The sequence below is a fragment of the Natrix helvetica genome, assembly GCF_964273705.1.
Source record: "Natrix helvetica genome assembly, chromosome: 1".
NCBI lineage: Eukaryota > Metazoa > Chordata > Lepidosauria > Squamata > Natricidae > Natrix > Natrix helvetica.
Window position 1 is genome coordinate 365,120,330 of NC_138548.1, and position 20,334 is coordinate 365,140,663.

General features: G+C 43.0%; 2 protein-coding genes across 2 annotated transcripts in view; one reads left to right on the forward strand and one right to left on the reverse strand.

Annotated features, from left to right (window-relative positions):
* LOC309382524 (uncharacterized protein) overlaps window positions 1–20,334 on the forward strand; it is a gene marked incomplete at its 5' end in the record, with an annotated part of 469,143 nt that overhangs the window by 373,295 nt on the left and 75,514 nt on the right. The window lies entirely within an intron of this gene.
* LOC309384540 (H-2 class II histocompatibility antigen, E-S beta chain-like) lies at window positions 1,901–18,880 on the reverse strand (the record flags this gene model as incomplete). Its single annotated transcript, XM_081938224.1, has 6 exons — window positions 18,725–18,880; window positions 17,163–17,450; window positions 3,549–3,830; window positions 3,286–3,399; window positions 3,058–3,081; window positions 1,901–1,914 (listed from the first exon to the last, which is right to left on the reverse strand). Exons 1-6 carry the CDS (start codon window positions 18,807–18,809, stop codon window positions 1,901–1,903), a joined length of 807 nt encoding a protein of 268 aa, XP_081794350.1. The 5' UTR covers window positions 18,810–18,880.

Below are 20,334 nucleotides of genomic sequence, written 5' to 3' on the forward strand. Positions count from 1 at the left end.
GTATCTCAGCAGGAGAAGGTCCAAGCTGACATTCTCCTCCTCTCCCCAACCTGCCACCTTCAGCCTCCATTTTTCAGAGGTTGCAAACAGGACAGAGAATCATCAGCTACTAAAGAAATAATTTCCTTTTGCATCAGAGAGCAGGATTAATACAATAATACAATACAATACAATATCAGAGTTGGAAGGGACTTTGGACGTCTTCTAGTCCAACCCCATGCCTAGGCAGGAAACGCTATACCGTTCCAGACAAATGGCTATCCAACATCTTCTTAAAGACTTCCAGTGTTGGGGCATTCACAACTTCTGGAGGCAAGCTGTTCCACTGATTAATTGTTCTAACTGTCAGGAAGTTTCTCCTCAGTTCTAAGTTGCTTCTCTCCTTGATTAGTTTCCACCCATTGCTTCTTGTTCTGTCCACAGGTGCCTTGGAGAATAGCTTGACTCCCTCTTCTTTGTGGCAACCCCTGAGATATTGGAACACTGCTATCATGTCTCCCCTAGTCCTTCTTTCTCTTAAGCTAGACATACCCAGTTCCTGCAACCGTTCTTCATATGTTTTAGTCTCCAGTTCCCTAATCATCTTTGTTGCTCTTCTCTGCACTCTTTCTAGAGTCTCCACATCTTTTTTACATCGTGGCGACCAGAACTGAATGCAGTATTCCAAGTGTGGCCTTCCCAAGGCATTATAAAGTGGTATTAACACTTCACGTGATCTTGATTCTATCCCTCTGTTGATGCAGCCTAGAACTGTGTTGGCTTTTTTGGCAGCTGCTGCACACTGCTGGCTCATATTTAAATGGTTGTCCACTAGAACTCCAAGATCCCTCTCACAGTTACTACTATTGAGCACTGTACCACCTATACTGTACCTGTGCATTCCGTTTTTGTTGCCTAAATGTAGAACCTTACTCTTTTCACCATTGAATTTCATTTTATTAGATTGTGCCCAATGTTCAAGTTTGTCAAGATCCTTTTGTATCTTAAGCCTATCTTCTGGAGTGTTGGCTATTCCTGCCAGCTTGGTGTCATCTGCAAATTTGATGAGTTCCCCATTTATTCCCTCATCCAAATCATTGATGAAGACGTTGAAGAGTACTGGGCCTAAAACAGAGCCTTGGGGTACTCCACTGCATACTTCCCTCCATGTAGATGCAGTTCCATTGAGGACTACACGTTGAGTGCGGTTGGTCAGCCAGTTACGAATCCATCTGGTGGTGATGCTGTCTAACCCACATTCTTCTACTTTATCTAGTAGTAGGTTATGGTCTACCTTATCAAAAGCCTTACTGAAGTCCATGTAAACTATATCAACGGCATTCTTCTGGTCCACTAGTTTTGTCACATTATCAAAGAATGCAATAAGATTAGTCTGGCATGATCTGTTTTTGACAAATCCATGTTGACTTTTGGCTATTACTTTGTTTGCTTCTAGGTGTTCGCAAATTCGTTGCTTGATTATTTTTTCCAGAATCTTTCCTGGTATTGAGGTCAGGCTGATAGGTCTGTAGTTTCCGGGATCTATTTTTTTCCCTTTTTTGAAGATGGGAACCACATCAGCTCTTTTCCAGTCCTCTGGTAGTTCCCCTGTGTTCCAGGATCTCTGAAAGATATAATTCAGTGGTTCTGAGATCTCGTCTGCTAGTTCCTTCAGAACCCTGGGGTGTAATCCATCCGGTCCTGGTGATTTGAACTCATCTAGGGTAGACAGGTGCTCACTTACCATTTTCTTCCCTATTTCAATTTGTGTTCCTAATCTGATTTTTGTGGTGCTGTTCTTGATAGGTTGGACTGTTTTATCCCTTTCTGTAAAGACAGATGCAAAACATGAGTTAAATAGTTCTGCTTTCTCCCTGTTGCTTGTCACCTTCTTGCCATGCTAATCATGCTAAACTCATGATTAATTCATGAGTGCTGTAGAAAAAAAGATGGGGAAGAAAATTAGGATATAAAGAGAAACTTTTAGCGTAAAAATCATATTATCTTCCCTTTTAGCCCCCAACCCCAAGGCAGACCCACACTGCAGGGGGGTGGTTGATAGGCAGGGGCAGATAGAAGGAGAATGTGCCCATTGTAGGAACGAAAAGGCTGGGATGGATGAGGGATTCCTCCCCATTTCATCTCCAGGGGATTTTGGAATTCTCCCTGACTTAATTAGAGGGTTGATCAAGAGGGCATCCCCCTCCCCACTCCCTGCAGACCTTCCATATGAAGAAAGAAGAGGGGGCTACAAAGGGGGTGGCAGAAAAAGGTGCAGACTGAGGTCACTTGGCCAGAAATTGTGTGAATTCTCACAAGGAGGAGGGGGGTCAGGAAGAGGAGCCTGTCAAGGTTCCAGCTAATGAGCCCAAATGAGTCTGAATGGGGTGCCAAGAAGGATCATCTCGGATGGGGGAGGGGTGTCTAGTTCAGGGTGAAGTTTTGGAAGTTGGAGTTCATTAAGTTGATAGGGTCATCTCAAGGGCTCAGCTCCACCTTCCATCCAAGTACGAAAGGTGCTTAAGAACGAGCTAACAAGGGTGAAAGAACAATACCTGAGATGCTTATGTTAATTATCAGCAATTTAGGTGGGAACATCTCCTGCCATTTGCTGAAGTGGCCTTCAGTGACACAGTGCATAGTAGCATGGGACTCACCCCTTTCAGAATAGCCACAGGGGTGCAATTTGTCCCCAATGCCTGAATTACCCTCAGGAACCCCCCTCCACAGTGAGCCTAACTGAATGGGAGGGTTGCTTACGAAATGCATGTGGGAATGTAAACCTTAGGGGTCCTTCCTCCTTGAGGGAGTAATGGGAAGGAACAGCCCCTCCTTCCCTTCCCTTTTGCAATTCCCCAAAACATGGAAAAACTCTGGGCAAGATTTTAGCTTTCGTTTTTAATTGTAATACTTTTTCATATCTCTGTAAGGAAAAGCTGCCCAAAATCCAAAACTTTGCTGTATCCACAGCAAACAGATATTGTTCAAGCATGTTTTTAAAAAGGAACAAAGAATTTAAAAAAACCAACTATAACTTTTAGGAGGAGTTCAGATAACGGAGGAAGAGGAGAAACTCACCTGCAGGAGGTTGGATGGGAATTGCTGGAAGGAGAAAAAGACCCAATCAGGACCCTTCATGGGCTGCAGGACTCAGGGGGTCCCCCTCCCCTTCGATAGCCCACAAGAGAGGCTGCCAAAAATATTTCTCCAGGAGACCCTCTTGGCCCCCTGCTGAGCTTGATGAGAGGCCTCCCCTAGATGGTCCCCTCCCCACAACCTCTCCACCACCACCACCCCCAGACTCACCTTTCTTGCTCTTCAGGTAGGAGAAGAGCCCCACCACAAAGAAGGCCACTCCTATCACAGCTCCCATTATCCCCGTCCAGAGTTTGCTCTTGGCAGAGCTGGAGGTACGGGGCTCTGGGGAAGGAGAAGGAGCCTCACCTGAGCAGGAGGATCAGGCCCACCTACCCCTAGGAGGAGGGTCCATTCTTATTCTCTCTACAGAGAGGGTCTCTCCTCCTTCTCAGGACAGGATGGGTCCCCAGAGCAGGAGGGGTGGGGCTTACCCCACTGGACGGTGATGGGGGCCTCCAGGCTGGCGTGTTCCACCTTGCAAGTGTAGACGTCTCCTCGCTGGGGCTGGGTCTCCAGCATCACCTGCAGCTGGTAGGTCCAGTCTCCGTTCTGGAGCTCCTCCCCATAGGCCACGCCCTCCTTCTCCTCCTGCCCATTCTTCAGCCACTGGATCTCGATCTTCACAGGGTAAAAGCCCATCACGGTGCAGAGGAGGATGGTGTTGGGGGAAGTGGGTTCCATCTTGGTGGGGGAGATGGAGACGGTGGGCTTGGCTGGAGGGAAGGAGGAGAACAAGGCACATGAGAGACACAGGTTGGTTAGTTCAAGACTCCTTTTCTCTCTTTAAAATATTCTGTGTTTTGAGCGTCTGTGGAGATTCTGAGTCAGTCCAGGTCATGGTTGACCCAAAGGAGCTTCCCCCCCCCAAAAAAAAGACATTTCGCTTCTCATCCGAGAGTTTTCTTCAGTTCTGAGTGCCTGAATCGAAGCTTCTTGGATGAGAAGCAAAATGTCTTGAAGGAAAACCAAAGTCCAGTTGCCTTTGGAGAAAAGACCTTTGGGACAGTGTTTGGAGTCATCTTCCAAAGCAAATTGCAGGAAGACATGAAAAGGGATCCTGAAAAATGGGGAAACCTAAATCCTTCCTGGTTGGGATCAGGTGACCTCATCAAAAGGGAAGAATCGTCAAAATAGGCAAATCCCACAGCGGAATAGCAGAGTTGGAAGGGACCTTGGAGGTCTTCTAGTCTAACCCCCTGCTCAGGAGGGAAACCCTGTAACATTTCAGATAAGTGGCTGTCCAACCTCTTCTTAGAAACCTCCCGGAATTCCACCTATCAGCTGTTCCAGGCTGCAGGGATCATCACTGCCTATCATTTCCTCCGCACACCCATTTTTTGTCTCCATGTATCCTGTTTCCAGCCTCCGTGTGCCCCATTTTTTGCCTCCGTGTGGCCCGTTCTTGGCTTCTTTCAGGTGATGGCAATAGGCAGCAGCAAACCCTGTTTTCTGGAACAGGCTAAAAATGAGGTGTGCAGAGGCAGTGACAGGCAGCTGCAGCTATAGGCGGCAGTGGTGGTGATGGGTGGTGGTGATCCCCGCAGCCTTGAACGGCTGATAGGCCATATTCCGGGAGGCAAATCCAACCGCCAATCAGCTGTTCGTGCTAAATCATTAATTCGTATGTTGCAAGATTGGTCTAATTTACCAAATCATTTTAATTTCCAAGGCTTCTCTCTTTTCTCTTACTTTGTGGAGGAGACTCAAAACTAAAGATGAGGGCAGATAAAAACCCAACAGAAATCCCATTTTTTTATTTTAAAACACCCCCCCACCCTCCTCCGAGACACCACTTTCTCCTTCTGTCCATCCAGGAATTTAATTTAATCGACATTTGGAGACCTCTCAGTTTAAAACAGCAGGAACACACAATACATTTTCTCTCCCTCACACAGTGATATTCAAGATTTATTTTTAATATCAACTTTAATGTCGAATGCAGTAGAAAATGTGACCCAGAGTTAAATATTTCTTTCTGATGAAGCACCCATAGAATTGATGCTGATTTTGGAAGTAATTTTGGGGTTAAAGTATTGCAATTAGTGAGATGCTCCTTTGTTGGGGTTCATTGAACAAAAAGCACAAGACTCAGAGGGGACTTCCTGTGGTGAGGTCATCGTACTTGGAGTTGAGGAACGGGAGCTCTCCTGACCTCTAACTCTCTTCGTTTGGGCTCATTTTTGAGTGCTGTGGATCCTGGAGGGACCAACAGATTAAGGGGGAAACTCGGAAGATGCTGGGGTGATAAGGCAAATCCTCCCAGTGGTAGGAGAAACCCACTAAACGGAGCAATGGCAACCGCATAAGAAGGAAGCAGAGAGAGAAAGTAGTTGAAATCGAGACATCTGTTACTATTATTGACAACCCAAAGAAGAGGAGAACAACGCGTAACTGGCAGAGAGGGTGAGCTGGAAAGAAGGAGGTTCTGGGAAGGAGATCTTTCAGAATTTTGCCGAAAAGCTGTGAAAGCAGAATTACTGAGTTGGAATTGACGGCGTAAATAACTTGAACTAAATTGGCTAGAGAGAGAAGGAAAACCTGGCATGGACAACAGGAGTAGGACATAGTAACTGCTGAGAAGACGTGTAAACGACAGAAGGATTGTTTAACATTCAGGTTGGTTGTTGACTTGTTGACTTTTTTCTTCTTGCTCTGTTGGAACGATTAGAGGGCTTCGTTACCCCCCCCCCTCTATTTTCCTTTGTCACTGGACTTGTTGCATTAACTGATTGACACTAACAGGGATACTGAACAGAGGGTGACACCTAGTGGATCAAAAATTTGAATTCTGCGATCTGACGCAAGAAACCTTAACAGTCACATAAGCTGATATATATGCATAGAGAGAAACCTATTACTAGAATTGAATACCTATCTGATACAATTGAGAGACATCTATTTGTATAAGATAACAGTGTGATATATAACTCTAGGATATATGATAATTAAGGATCAAAATAGAATGGAATAATACATAAGAATGTGTAGATATTGAAACATAATATTAAGGCAGGTTAATTATTGCTAAATATTGAGATATATAATTATTGATAATATTGATATTGCTGGTAAAGTAGAAGTAGAACTTATATGCAATTGTGGACAAGGATAAAAAGGGGGATAAGAATGGCAACTTCAGGAAAGTTAGTTAAAAAAACCACATCCAATATGATCTTGGCAACACCCCCCTCCTCAAATCAAAGATCAATTGAGAGCGCATTGGGGCTGGAGAAAGGCGGAACGATGGCAGGAACAACGGGACCAGCACCAACAATACAAAGAATGCAATTGATGCTCCAGATGATATAAGAGACACTGATGAAAAACCAAGAAGTGACAGCTACAAATCATGAAGAGACAAGGAGGAATCATGAAGAAATGAAAAATGAAATGGGAGAATTGAAAGGAGATATTAAAACCGTGGATGACAAAATTGAAAAGATATAGAATGCCTTAGCAATCAATGAACAGAAAATCCAGAACATCGAAACAAAAATAGAACAAACAGATCAGAAGATGGAAAAAATGGAGCTGGAATATAGACAAGTGAATAAAGAACTAGAGTTATCAATAATTCAACTTGAAAATGAAAGAGCTGCATTCTATTTAAGATTCCAAAACATACCAGAAGAGAAGGAGGAAGACCTGAAAGGAAAAATGAATTGAATCTTCACTGAAATTCTACAGAGAAAAGAACAAGAGTTGAGAGGGGATATTGATGAAGCTTACCGTGTGCATACTAATTATGCCAGAAGACATAGGCTCCCGAGAGAAGTGCACGTAAGATTTGCCAAAAAAACAACTAGAGATGAAGAATACAAAAAGCCAGAGAAGGGACGATTATATACCAGAGAAAAGAGTTGATCACGCTTAAACAGATTCCACGGAGAATTCGTGAACAACGTAGACAATACCAATTTTTAACAAATCAGTTAAATAAAAACAGAATAATGTACAGATGGTTGGTACCAGAAGGGGTACTGGTGTCTTGGCAAGGAAAAAGGTATAAGATAGAGAATATAGAAGAAGCGCAGGAATTCTATGAGAAATACTGCACAGGGGAAGAAGAACAAGGAAGTAAAGAGGACCTAGAAAGTAGAAGCCAAGAGGGAGAAACATCAGAAGACAAGGAAAGAAACAGGAAAGAAGAACAGAGGCAAGAAAGAGAGGGAGCAAAAAAGGAGGGCATGAGAGGGAAAAGTCAGATACAAACTAGAAGCAACAAAAAACACCCCCTCTAAAGATGGACCAGGAAATAACAATTATTTATACAAACTTGAATGGACTGAACGCACCAAAAAAAGAAAGAGCGCAGATGTTTAACAAACTTAAGAAACTGAAGGTAGATATAATCTGCATACAGGAAGTGCATATTAAAAGGGAACATAAGAACTTACTGGAAAACAAAAAACTAGGGAAATTATACACAGCACTAGCAAAAAAAAAAAAAAAAGAGGTATAGCAACCTATATAAAGGAAAAAAATAAATTCCAAAGCAGTCTACTCTGATGAAGAAGGCAGGATACTAATGATTGAATTAGAGACAACAGAAAAAATGACATTATTAATAGTCATATATGCACCAAATCAGAAACAAGAGGAATTCTATAGGAAACTACATAACAAAATAAATGAATTAGAATATGAAAATATTTGCTTAATTGGGGATTATAATGCAATAGTGGATTAAAAAATGGACTATGAAAGCAAAAAGAAAAAAAATACACTACCCAAATCCTTTTTTGAGATGGCAATGGAATATAAATTACACGATATTTGGAGAGAAAGGCACAAAACAAGAAAGCAATATACCTTTCATTCGAACCCCCATCGGTCCCTATCAAGAATTGACATGGCTTGGATTTCATCTGGTCTATGCAATCAAGTAGACGAAATTGAAATAGAAGCAAATGAGTGGGCAGATCACAATCCAATAAAATTAAGATGGAAAGATCAAAGAAGAAGAAAAAGATGGATGATGAATTCAAATATTATAAACGAAATAGAATACACTCAAATGCTGGAGAAAGAATTAAAACAATTTTTTAGAATAAATAAAAAAGAAGATACCTCAATTCAAAATCTCTGGGACACTATGAAAGCATACACAAGAGGCCTTACGATTGCCTACATGGCGAGAAAAACTAGAAAACAAAAAGAGCAACAAGAATGTATGCAAAAGGAACTTATGGAAGCCGAAGATGAACTCCAGAAAGACCCAAAGAATAAAATTTAAAAAGAAAAAAAAGAGAGATAATTAAACATAAGATCAACTTAATAAATCAAAAGGAATTAGCGCAGAAAATTAAAGCGGCAGGACAAAATTACTTTGAACAAGCCAACAAACCTGGACGATGGCTGGCATACAGACTGAAGAATGAAAGAGAAAAAGGGATGATATATCAATTAAAAGATGATGAGGGAAGAATTCAATACAAAGCAGAAGAAAAGAAGAATATTATTCATAAATACTTCACAAAACTATACGCACAAGATAGTATGGAGGAAAACAAAATAAAGCATTATTTAAACACAGCAAAGATAACACCAATCTCAAAAGAGCAAAGGGAGGCGATAAACAGGCCAATAACGTTAGCCGAAGTGGAGCTAGTCTAGAAAAACCAGAAAAATAATAAAACCCCAGAACCAGATGGAGCTATACAAATATAATAAAATAATATTGGAAGAGTTAGGAGTGGAAATGTTTAATCTAGGCATTATTGTACAGACTTATGTTTAATTTGTTTTTATGGGGTTTTGTAATTTGCTGTATATAATGTTTTTTATAATGTTTTTATTCTGTCTGTACACCGCCCCGAGTCCCCTAGGGGAGAGGGAGCAGTTAACAAATCCAATAAAAGTAAAAAGTAAAGTAAAGTAATGAAGTTTTAGTAAAAGCCAAGATGCCTGAATCGTGGACAGAAGCAATAATATCGCTGATCCCAAAAGAAGAAACCAGCCTACAAGAAATTCAAAACTACGGGCCAATTTCATTACTAAACTCCGATTATAAAATATTTGCAGCAATTATGGCAGGAAGAATTAAACAGGTTTTAAATGAACGAATACACCCAGACCAAAACGGATTTTTACCTCACAGACACATTAGAAATAATACGAGAATCATCCTAGATATAATAGAGTACTACGAGGCGCATCCAGGAAAACAAATGGCACTGATTTTCCTTGATGCACAAAAAGCATTTGACAACGTAATCTGGAAATTTATAATAACACTATTGGATGAGATGAAATTCGGAGAAAAATTTATAAAAATGATGGAAGGATTTTATAACAATCAGACAGCCAAAGTTCTGATGAATGGAGAATTAACAGAGAAGATTGAAATAAAAAAAGGAGTCAGACAGGGATGCCCCCTCTCTCCGTTGCTGTTTATATTGACTTTGGAAATTTTATTAAATGAAATTCGGAAGGACCAGGGAATAAAAGGTTTAAGACTCAAAAATGAAGAATATAAGGCCCAAGCCTATGCCGATGACTTAGTATTTGTTCTAGAGGATCCAGTAGAATCCAGTCTGAAATTAATTGAAAAATTAGAAGAATATGGCAAAGTGGCAGGACTAAAGATCAATAAAAACAAAACAAAAATGATAACCAAGAACATGACAAAAAAGCAAGAAGAGGAACTGGAAGTAACAACCAGAATGCAAATAACTAAGAAAGTGAAATACTTGGGGATCTGGGTGTCGGCAAAATGTTCCACAATTAAATAAATTAGTAATACAAATAAAGAAAGAGTTAGAAAATTGGAAAAATATTCAACTATCACTCATGGGACGTATAGCGACAATTAAAATGAATATTTTACCAAGAATCTTATTCCTGTTGTAAGCCGCACCTATTAATCCGGGTAAAAAATTCTTTCAAGAATTAAACAAAATTACCGCTAGGTTTATTTGGCAGGGACGAAAAGCGAGGATTAAACTAAAGTCAATGCAAGACAGCAAGGAGAGGGGAGGTTTAGCATTACCAAATTGGGATCTATACGCATCGACAGTATCAATAACATGGGTGAAACACTGAATAGAGCTAAAGAATAAAAAAAATTGTCCTTGGAAGGCCATGATTTGCAAGCAGGCTGGCATACATTCCTATGGGATGATAAAAAAAAAACACACAAATACTTTCAAAATCATTTAATTAGAAGAGCGTTATTGCAAAAATGGCTCAAAATAAATAAAAAAACCCACTATGTGAAAATTCCAAATTGGCTATCACCGACAGAAAGGACGACTCATCCAAATTTCATAGTTTTGAACAAAATTCTAAGATATAGAGACTTAATTGATAGACAGGGATACTTAAAAACAATTGAAGAATTGGCAGAACAGAACAGGAAAGTTGACTGGCTAACTTACCTTCAAATCAAAACTAAATACAATAAAGATACCAAATTATATGACATCGAAACAGAACCACACGAATTGGATAAAATTATTCAAAGCTCAGATAGAAAGATGATAGGGAGAATATATAAATTTCTCCTGAAGTATAAAATGGAAGAGGAAATTGTGAAAGAACAAATGATAAAATGGGCGCAGAACTTTGGATATAATATTGAATTAGACAAATGGGAAAAATTTTGGGGAACAAATTTAAAAATGACACCCTCAGTTGCACACAAAGAAAACCAGTACAAAATGTTTTATAGATGGCACCGGGCTGTGGGAACAAGGTCACCATGGTATATGTGCAGATCAGTTTTCCTGATTGGAACACATATATGGAATTTGGGACTGGAATAAATTGAGTAGTAAATGCGGGTTGAGATGGATGCCCACTGGGAGGGCCCAAATTAGAAAGCTGTGCTTGCGAAGACAATAGCAATGCTTAGATCTTAACAGGGAATTTCAAACTGAGGAAGTTACTAGCTGCATAGGAAACACGTGGTAAAAGCGCTTAAGCAGGTATATAGCTAAAAATAACCATATTAGGCATAACGCTGTATTTTAACCAATTAAATATCAGAATACTTTTATTTCCTTATCGGCTCTTAATAAAAGCAGGCTCCAGATAACGTTCTGGGCCACTCATGCATCTAGGAACCTTGTGTGTTGTCTTCATTATTGGTGGTCCACTCTTTGCGGGGGGGGGCAAACCCGCAACTGGTGACCCCGACGTGATCTCCACAACAGAGATACGTTTCGGACCGCCCATGCCCATTGGCCGGAGAGGTGGCCGTGCACATTCGACTCGTCTGAAAAACGACTAAGTCTTTCGTGAGTATAGGCGGAAAACTCTCCCAGCAGCAAACAGCGTATTTGCAGAAGCTGAGAGAGTTAACCGAATCAAAATTGCCTCAAATGGAGGGAAATCTTTCTTTCGTTTGAAAAATAAAGAACTAATTGGACTTTTAACCTATGTTTGGCAACAATGTCCATCAAAAATCTCTACATGGACAAAATTGGGGGAATATTTCCATGCGGCTGCTAGAGCCCCAGTCTAAATTTTGACTACGTGGCGCGTAGTCATGGAATGATTTATTATAAATTTGATAATCAGGTGCCTGCAGAAGCAATACCTCCCCTGTATGATTCTGCAATGGCTTGCGCTCCTAGTAACTGCTTTATTACTAGACAGGAAACCTCAAGAAAAGCGTTATTTTAAAAGAGAGTGTAAAAATCCAAGGAGGGGCATGTCTGTAACATCTCGCCCTCTCTTTCATCAGGGATCAAAACCCTAGTACAAAATGATTTATGTGTCTCTATTTTTTCTCCCTGTCTTCCCAGAAAAGGGAGCCTGTCGTTTTAACAACAAACTTTTTTTTCTTTCCTCTCACCCCCCTCTTTTTCCCCCGGCGAGAAGGCAGGAGAGGGGGGGCTGTGTTCTTTTCACCATTTTTTTTCTTTTCTCTCCCTGACGTCTCAGCCTGAGAAAGGCAGGGTAAAGGGTGATATTAGATGCCTGCATTTGCAGGTTTACTATCTTGGCTCAGGAATGCAACTTTGCCTTCTGAAAATTTTGATATTCTCATAACAAATTATATTTCAGAGTATTGACTCAAATTACCTTATTTAGATTGTTTGTTTTATTTTTGAAGCTGTTTTTTTTCTCTTTCATGTTTTTATGTTTGCGTGCACTTTCCATACTTAACAGATGGCACGTTTGTTTGTTTAATTGTTTGTTGGTCTGTTGTTTGTTTGTTTGTTTGTCTGTTGGCCTGATTTGGAAGTCAGGATGGAAGTGGGAAAAGGAATGAGACAGAGGAAGAAAAAAGCAGGTTGCAAAGGACAGTAGAAGAACGAGATGTTAGCTTTGGCAGTTGGAGGTTGTTTTGGGACCAAATCAGTGTGCATTTTGTACAGTAACTGGTCATTGGAAGAGGATTTCAGATAAGTGAGAGGAAGTCAGATATATGTTTTTGAGGACGAAAAATCAGGATGCCCGAGATGAACTTTCTCTGAAATTGGCTTATGAAAATGCTAATAGGGATTGTCAAAAGGTTCTTCAACCTATAGCAAATCGTCCCGGGGTTACTTTAGCTGATTTCCTTCAGGCTTGTCGCATCGTGGGTACAACTGACCACAAGATGGGGGCTCTTGCTGCTGCGTTGAAACAAAATGGCGCGTTTCCTGCTTCTTCTTCCTCTGCTTCTTCTTCCTCTGCTTCTCCCCGCTTTACCGGAAATTGTTTTAATTGTGGGAAACCTGGTCATTTCAAGGCTCAGTGCTGCGCCCTTGGGGGCGGTGCAAACAGGAACAATCTACAAAGAAGCTCCAAACCAAAAACTGTACCTTTCCTCTGGAACTCTCCTTTCAACCTTTGCCTATCACAGATGCTATAACAGTGTTTGCTGATGGAAGCAAAAAATATCTCTCTCCTTCTATTGAACCTACCTTGCTGTCCTTTTTCTTTCCCTACAAACTCTTACTTCAAAAAGACAACACTCCTTTCATGTTTCTCACATCAGAAGCCATCAGCCTTTTCAAAGGCATTTATGAAACAATTTGATCTCTCTTCAACAGAAGCGGCTGCAATCATTCAACAATGCCCACCATGCAGTCGTCAAGCACATTCAGTGCCTATGGGAGTAAATCCCAGGGGCACTGAATCCTGACAGATCTGGCAAATGGATGTCACCCAATATGCTTCATTTGCCCCGTGGAAATATCTACATGTTTCCATTGACACTTATCAACCACTGCATTCGTACCTTTGCAATGTTGGGACGCCCAATTGAACTGACTCACAAACATGCCCTGAATAAATCAAAAGAGGAAAAATGCCTCGGCCTCCCAGCCCTGCAAAACAAACTCAATCCTTGTTTATTTACTTTGAATCAATTGAATTTTTCAATTTCTAATTCGACCGCTTATCAGAGGCATTTTCAACAAAAAACAAGTTTGCCTCTTCATCTGGTATATTTACACCAATTACCAGACAAAACATGGTTAGGACCGATTACTTTAATTACTTGGGGGTGGGGCTAGGTTGCTGTGTTTACATCTACAGGGTCCAGCCAAAGATGTTGTGCCACCAACCCCTGACTCCTATCCCAGAGATGGCAACGGCGACTTTACACCAACCCGATCCTGTCATGCCAGTCATCCAGTGACATGGGGAGATGTGAAGAATTTAACCACCAAAGCGCACCCGAGAATTTGTGTGCTGCAATTTTTGTGTTTGATTGATAATAACTGTACTTTGGCATCAGCAGCTGTCATATCACCCAGACATTCACTTGAACAACACATGAAACAAGACTTATGGGTACAGCTTGCATACATCACACAAACTGATGCCTTTTGTTTGTCTGTAGTGTATATATGGAAAATTTGCTTTTTACATGTTTAATTCCAAAACCACATCTCACGTTGCCCCAGGATCAAGTTTATGCCTTGTATAGACAACTGCAGGGATATCCCTCTCCTGATAATAGCTCCTTTTCTAGCTTTTGTAAGAAGATGACTTTACAAACCATCACACTATGAACAAAACTTACTCAGTGACACTTTTTATCTCATTTCTTGTGGAATTGTGCATCAAACGGAATAATTCTGCCACAAGGAAGCTCTCGAGCATTACAGACACTGCACAAAAATCCTTCCACTGCCTGGCACCTGCCCTGAGGAACCATGGTCTCCAACAATCCTGTGCAAACATGGAAGGGGATGGACCTCTCTGATGCCTTTAGTGGATGGTGGCCAAAATTGCCTGGTTTGCAAACTGTAGTTGCGCTTATTGGAATGATTGCTTTAGGCTGCATAATATTATCCTGTGTTTTGCCAATTTTTGTTCGGACTATCTCCAATAGTTTGTCATTATTGGCTGAAAAAAGGGTAACAGCACGAGTTTGTGCATTGCTACACACTCGTGGCTCCTATCAACCCCTGCCTCAGGAAGATGAGGTGTCTGCAAAAGTTCCCCTCACCTTAAACAGTGAGGATGAGAACAAGGACACCACTGAACAAGCCTCTGGCAGCATCCCCTCGCTCACTGCACCCTTCGCATTAACCAACAGAGAAGGGGACGAAGAAGAGTGTCTTTAAAAAACAAAAACAGAGGAGATGTGGGAACAAGGTCACCATGGTATGTGTGCAGATCAGTTTTCCTGATTGGAACACATATATGGAATTTGGGACTGGAATAAATTGAGTAGTAAATGCGGGTTGAGATGGATGCCCACTGGGAGGGCCCAAATTAGAAAGCTGTGCTTGCGAAGACAATAGCAATGCTTAGATCTTAACAGGGACTTTCAAACTGAGGAAGTTACTAGCTGCATAGGAAACACGTGGTAAAAGCGCTTAAGCAGGTATATAGCTAAAAATAACCATATTAGGCATAACGCTGTATTTTAACCAATTAAATATCAGAATACTTTTATTTCCTTATCGGCTCTTAATAAAAGCAGGCTCCAGATAACGTTCTGGGCCACTCATGCATCTAGGAACCTTTTGTGTTGTCTTCATTATGGGTGGTCCACTTTTTGCGGGGGGGGGGGGCAAACCCGCAACGGGCACCAACAACGTTAGCTAAAATTTCAACAAATACCTCCCCAAAATGTTGGAAATGAGAATCGATACATGGAACATATTACCATTTATGGTGGACCTGTGAGGAGGCTAAAAAACTTTGGAAAAAGATCAAAAATTGGCTGGAGGCAATAACGGGGGTTAAAATAGAATGGAAACCTGAATTTTTTTTAATTAGGAATAATGTCTGCGAAATACAAAAAAGAAATCCAGTATTTAATACTACATATAACTACGGTAGCAAGGATTGCCTTTGCCCAGAAATGGAAAAACAAACTAACTCCAAGCGAAGATGAAATAATAAGAAAGATTATGGATTGTGCTGAAATAGACAAATTAACTAAAGGAATTCAGGGAAAAGAAGAATCAGAATTCTACCAGATATGGGATAAATGGTATAGGTGGATGGAGGAAAGAAACAAGAATCAGTGAAAGAATATAACAAAACTCAAAAATAATAGTTATGAGTAAAATAAGAAAGTTAAGAATGGTGAAACTCAAATGAAATACAATTGAATGGGAAATAATATGAGGTGAGCGCTATCGATTGATAATTGCTACTAGAAAGAACAGGAAGCTCCTGTTTGTATTGCACTGTGTAAATGTGTTGTACGTCTAAGTTTTGTGTGTGTGCATTTTATATGTTTGTTAATAAAATATTTTTTAAAAAAAGACTCAGAGGGGATTTTTCCCAGAGAAATCGAGGCTGAATTGATTTTGGGGAGAGTTCAGGAAAGGCTGAGAGCCTCTCTTGGTGGCCAGAGAAAAGCTTTGGCCCCTCGGGGGAAGGAGACGCCCGGATCTCTCCGGAGAGAAAAGTCAGCTCAGAAGTCAAAGAAAAAGGAAGAGAAAATCCCCCCAAAGAGACTCAAGAAACACCCAGTGATTTCAGGTCTCCTGAACTGCAGCCGGACCAACAATTTGCTCTAAATACACGGAATATTTATTAAAAGAAAGGAAACGAAGGCAAAGGGACTAAGAAAAACAGATTTAATATTCTTTGCTTCTCCTCTGAAATATTTTCATGGCAGTAAAAATAATACTTTTGTGAGGAGGGATTTCACAGGAAGGAAATATATGAATCCCAATGAAATTCAGGATCACTATTTTGAATTTATCAGAAAAATGCATTCTGCTTAAGGGGAGAAAGCTGGGGAGAAACAAAGGCAAAGGGACTGAGGCACTTTCAGGAGTTATGAAAAATCATTAGAGAAATTAGTAGAAGGGAGGAAATTTCCATGTTCAATATTGCTGGAATGGGAATTATTTCAAATGTGCCGGATGACAAGAATGTTGAATTGATAGTAAGAAATAATTAAATGTTGAATATTATCAGTCAGGGGATTATTATCTCCAGGAAAATATTCTCTTTGGTGGCAAAACGATTTCCAACAATCTCTCAAATTTGAGATAATATTATACACTCGTTTCCTAATTCTGATATCCTATTAGATGGATGTCATTGTTCTCCTAGCTTATTATATTATTTATGTATATATGTTATTATTTATGTATTTATTTTATTATGTATTTATTTATTTTATTATGTATTCATTTTATTATTATATTATGCATTTATTTTATTGTTTGTTTATTTATTTTATTATTTATGTATTTATTTATATATTTATTTTATTATTTGTTCATTTTATTAATTTTTAGATTTTTATTTATTTAATTATTCATTTATTTATTTAATTTTAATTTGTTGATTTAATTTCATGCATTTATTTATTTTACTTTACTTTCCTGAGCTCTAAAGGTTGGTGGATGAAGAGATTCGATCTATCGGGGGGGATCCAGGGGGTCCCAGATTCCGGGGAGGGGAAGGTTTGGGGTCCTTGGGGGGGGAGGAGAAGGGGGGAGTTGTGGGAATGAATGAGGGTCAGAGGGAGAATTGGAGGGAGGAGGAGGAGGAGGAGAACTAAGGAGGAAAACTTCACCCAGGAGAGTCTCCCTCAAGGGAAGGGAAGGAAAAGGAGGGGGTCCCCGCATCCCCTCCCCCCAAACTCCCCCCTCCCCCCCAAACTCCCCCCCTACCCTCGGACTCACCTCTCCGGCCAATCAGGCGCTGCTCCGCCTTGGCCGCCTCATAGTTGTTCACCTTGTAGTTGTGCCGGCAGACATCCACTTGGGCCTTCATGATCTGCATGAACTGCTTATCGCTGTTCCACTTGTCCGCATCCGCCTTCCCCAACTCCGTGAGGGCCACGAACTCCCCGAGGTCGCTGTCGAAGCGGTCGGTCTCCTGCCGGTCGTAGAAGTCCCTGTATAGGAACCTCACCCGCTGCGTCCCGTTGAGGAAGCGGCACTCGGCCTTCTCCTGGACCAGGAAATGGGCTGCGAGGGGGAGGAGGAGGAGGCTGAGGACTGTCAGGAGGGACTCCAGGGCCCATCGTTCCCAGCCACCAGCAAAGGGGGGGATCCAGTAGCAAAGGGTGGATGGCGGGGGAACTTCCTTTCAGAGACACTGGAGAAAGACGCCCCCCTGGAGGAGGGAAAGGGGACTCTCTCAGTCCCAGAGGGGAGCAGATTCACTGGGCGGGGGGAGGTCTGGGGGGGCAGAAAAGAAAGAGGGGAGGGGGAGGGGGGAGCCTCCTGGTGGACCCCCCCTCCATCCTTCCAGGGTGGGAAAAGGCAGGCAGAAGCTCAGCTGGTCGAGCAGGGAACGTTGGGTCTAAAGGGGGAGGAATGATGGGGGGAGAGCTGGAGGGAAGGTAATATCCATATCTCCCTCTCTCTCTTCCTTTTGGGGGAGGGGAACATGGGGAGGGGGCACAATGAGGACATCTAGTCTGACACTCCTGGGGTCTCCCAGCCCTACAACCCCCACCTTCCCTGGGTCGCCCCAACTTTTCTTCTTTCCCCCGAATCTTCAGCCCAACTCCCTCCCTTGGGGGGGATCCCACCTGTCTCCTAGCCCCCTCCCCCAAAAGACCCCCTGCACCCTCCCCCAAGAGCCTCTCAAAGGGAGGGTCTCCAGCCCCCTTCCCAAAGGGGAGTTTTTGAGAGCCAATTGAGAGGAGCGACTCAGAGCCTCCAAATCCCCTTCTCTCACTTCCCCCCTCCCCCTCCAGGCCCCGATGGAGCCATGGGGGATTATGGGGGGTGGGGTGGGGGGTTCTTGGTCTCCTCCCCAAATTCAGGGGCTCCCTCAAAAAAGGACGGAAGCTCCCCTCTTGCCTGACCTTCAAAGCCTCAAATTTGAGATTCAGGAGAAAAAGTGGAAGTTTCTGAAGAAGCCAAAATCCTTTTGCTCAAATGAATCTTTTTCCTTCTGGGGATTCAGGGCTGAAAATGCCTCACTTTCCCTCTTTCGCTTTCGCTTTCCCTTCCCTTCCTCTCTCCAGGCAGCCCACTCCCACCCAGGCACTTGGGGAGGGGCGAGAGAGAGGCTCGGCTGAGACCCCCACCTCGGTTACAATCGGGGAACGGGGGGAGGGGTCCCTCTCTGTCCTCCTGTGAGGGGGGGAATTGGGGAGGAAGGGGGAGGAGACCACGCAAGGATCGAGGCTGTCGGAGTTTCTGCAGACCCAGCACTTTCCTTCTCCCTCCGGGGGTCTTTCCCAACCTCCCCCCCAACCTATTCTTCCCCCGCCCAGCCCCCTCCTTACCGGGGGTCTCCTTCCCCCCTTCGCTTCCGGGGATCCGGGCCAGCGCCCCCACCAGCAGCATCAGGGGGAGCCCAGGAAAAGCCATGGATGCCGCCCCACAAGCGCCCCAAAGAGAGAGGAGAAAGACGCCGATGCCTCCAGCCCCAGAGGCGGAATCGGGGGTCTGGATTGGGGGGAGGAGGAGTTTCCCTCGGACTTCGGAAGTGGGAGTGTCCAGAAAGAGCAGGAGGACCAATGGGAATCCTCCCTTCTGTAGCGTCACCGGTCTCCGGGCAGAGCCTCCCTTGACTTCACCCGATAGAAGACTTAGTTCGGCGCAGAGAAGAAACTCAAGTTGCTTATTCAGCCCAAGACCCCTTTTCCCTCCTCAGAATATTCTAGACCACCTCAAAGGGAGGGTCTCCCTCCCCCTGCACAAAAGGGAGAGTTTGGGGGAGTTAATTTCCCAGGCCCTTCTCTCAAAGCCCCCCTCCCCACCGCCCTCCAGGTCCTGATTGAGCAATCGGGGATTATGGGGTGGGGGGTCCTTGGTCCCCTCCCCAAATTAAGGGGCTCCCCAAAAGGGCTCCAAGCTCCCATCTTGCTTGACTTTCAAAGCCTCAAGTTTGAGAGTCAGAAGAAAAAGTGAATTTTCTGAAGCTGCCAAAATTCTTTTTCTTATACGGAGTTTTGGTGTCATTTGTGGATTCAGGTCTGAAAATGCCTCAGTTTCCCTCTTTCGCTTCCCGTCTCCTTCCTCTTTTAACGGAAGAAGCTTTGGGGGCTCCAAAGGGATTTGGGCCTTGAATCTCCCACTTCTCTTTGCCCTCCAACCCCTTTCCCAAAGTCTCTCTTGGGGGGTCTCAGCTCGTTTCTCCCCCCACTCTGCTCCCCAGCATCCGTGGGTCCCTCCCAGCCCCCTCCTTAGAATAGAGTAGAATAACAGGGTTGGAAGGGACCTTGGAGGTCTTCTAGTCCACCCCCCTGCCTAGGTAGGAAACCCTACACCACTTCAGACAAATGGTTATCGGACATCTTCTTAAAAACTTCCAGTGTTGGAGAATTCACAACTTCTGGAGGCCAATTGTTCCTCTGATTAATTCTTCTAACTGCCAGGAAATTTCTCCTTCGTTCTAAGTTGCTTCTCTCCTTGATTAGTTTCCACCCATTGCTTCTTGTCCTCCCCTCAGGTGCTTTGGAGAATAGCTTGACTGCCTCTTCTTTGGGGCAGCCCCTGAGATATTGGAAGACTGCCATCATGTCTCCCCTGGTCCTTCTCTTCACTAGACTAGCCATGCCCAGTTCCTGCAACCGTTCTTCCTACGTTTTATCCTCCAGTCCCCTCATCCTCTCTGCTGCTCTTCTCTGCCCTCTTTCTAGGGTCTCCACGTCTTTTCTACATCGTGGTTGTTAGATATTAGCATATATCGGGGTAAGTCTCCTCTCTGGTCCGCTGCTACAGCGGGAAACAGGTATCGTTCTGATTGGTCGAGGGGCGTACCCGATCCCTATAAAAGGGGAACCCTCTGACCACAGAGCAAGCTGGATCACTACTACTACTAATAAAGAGCTGTTAAGTCACTTCGTGTCCGCAGTCTGTTCTCTCGTTGCCCAGATCCAACATTGGCGAC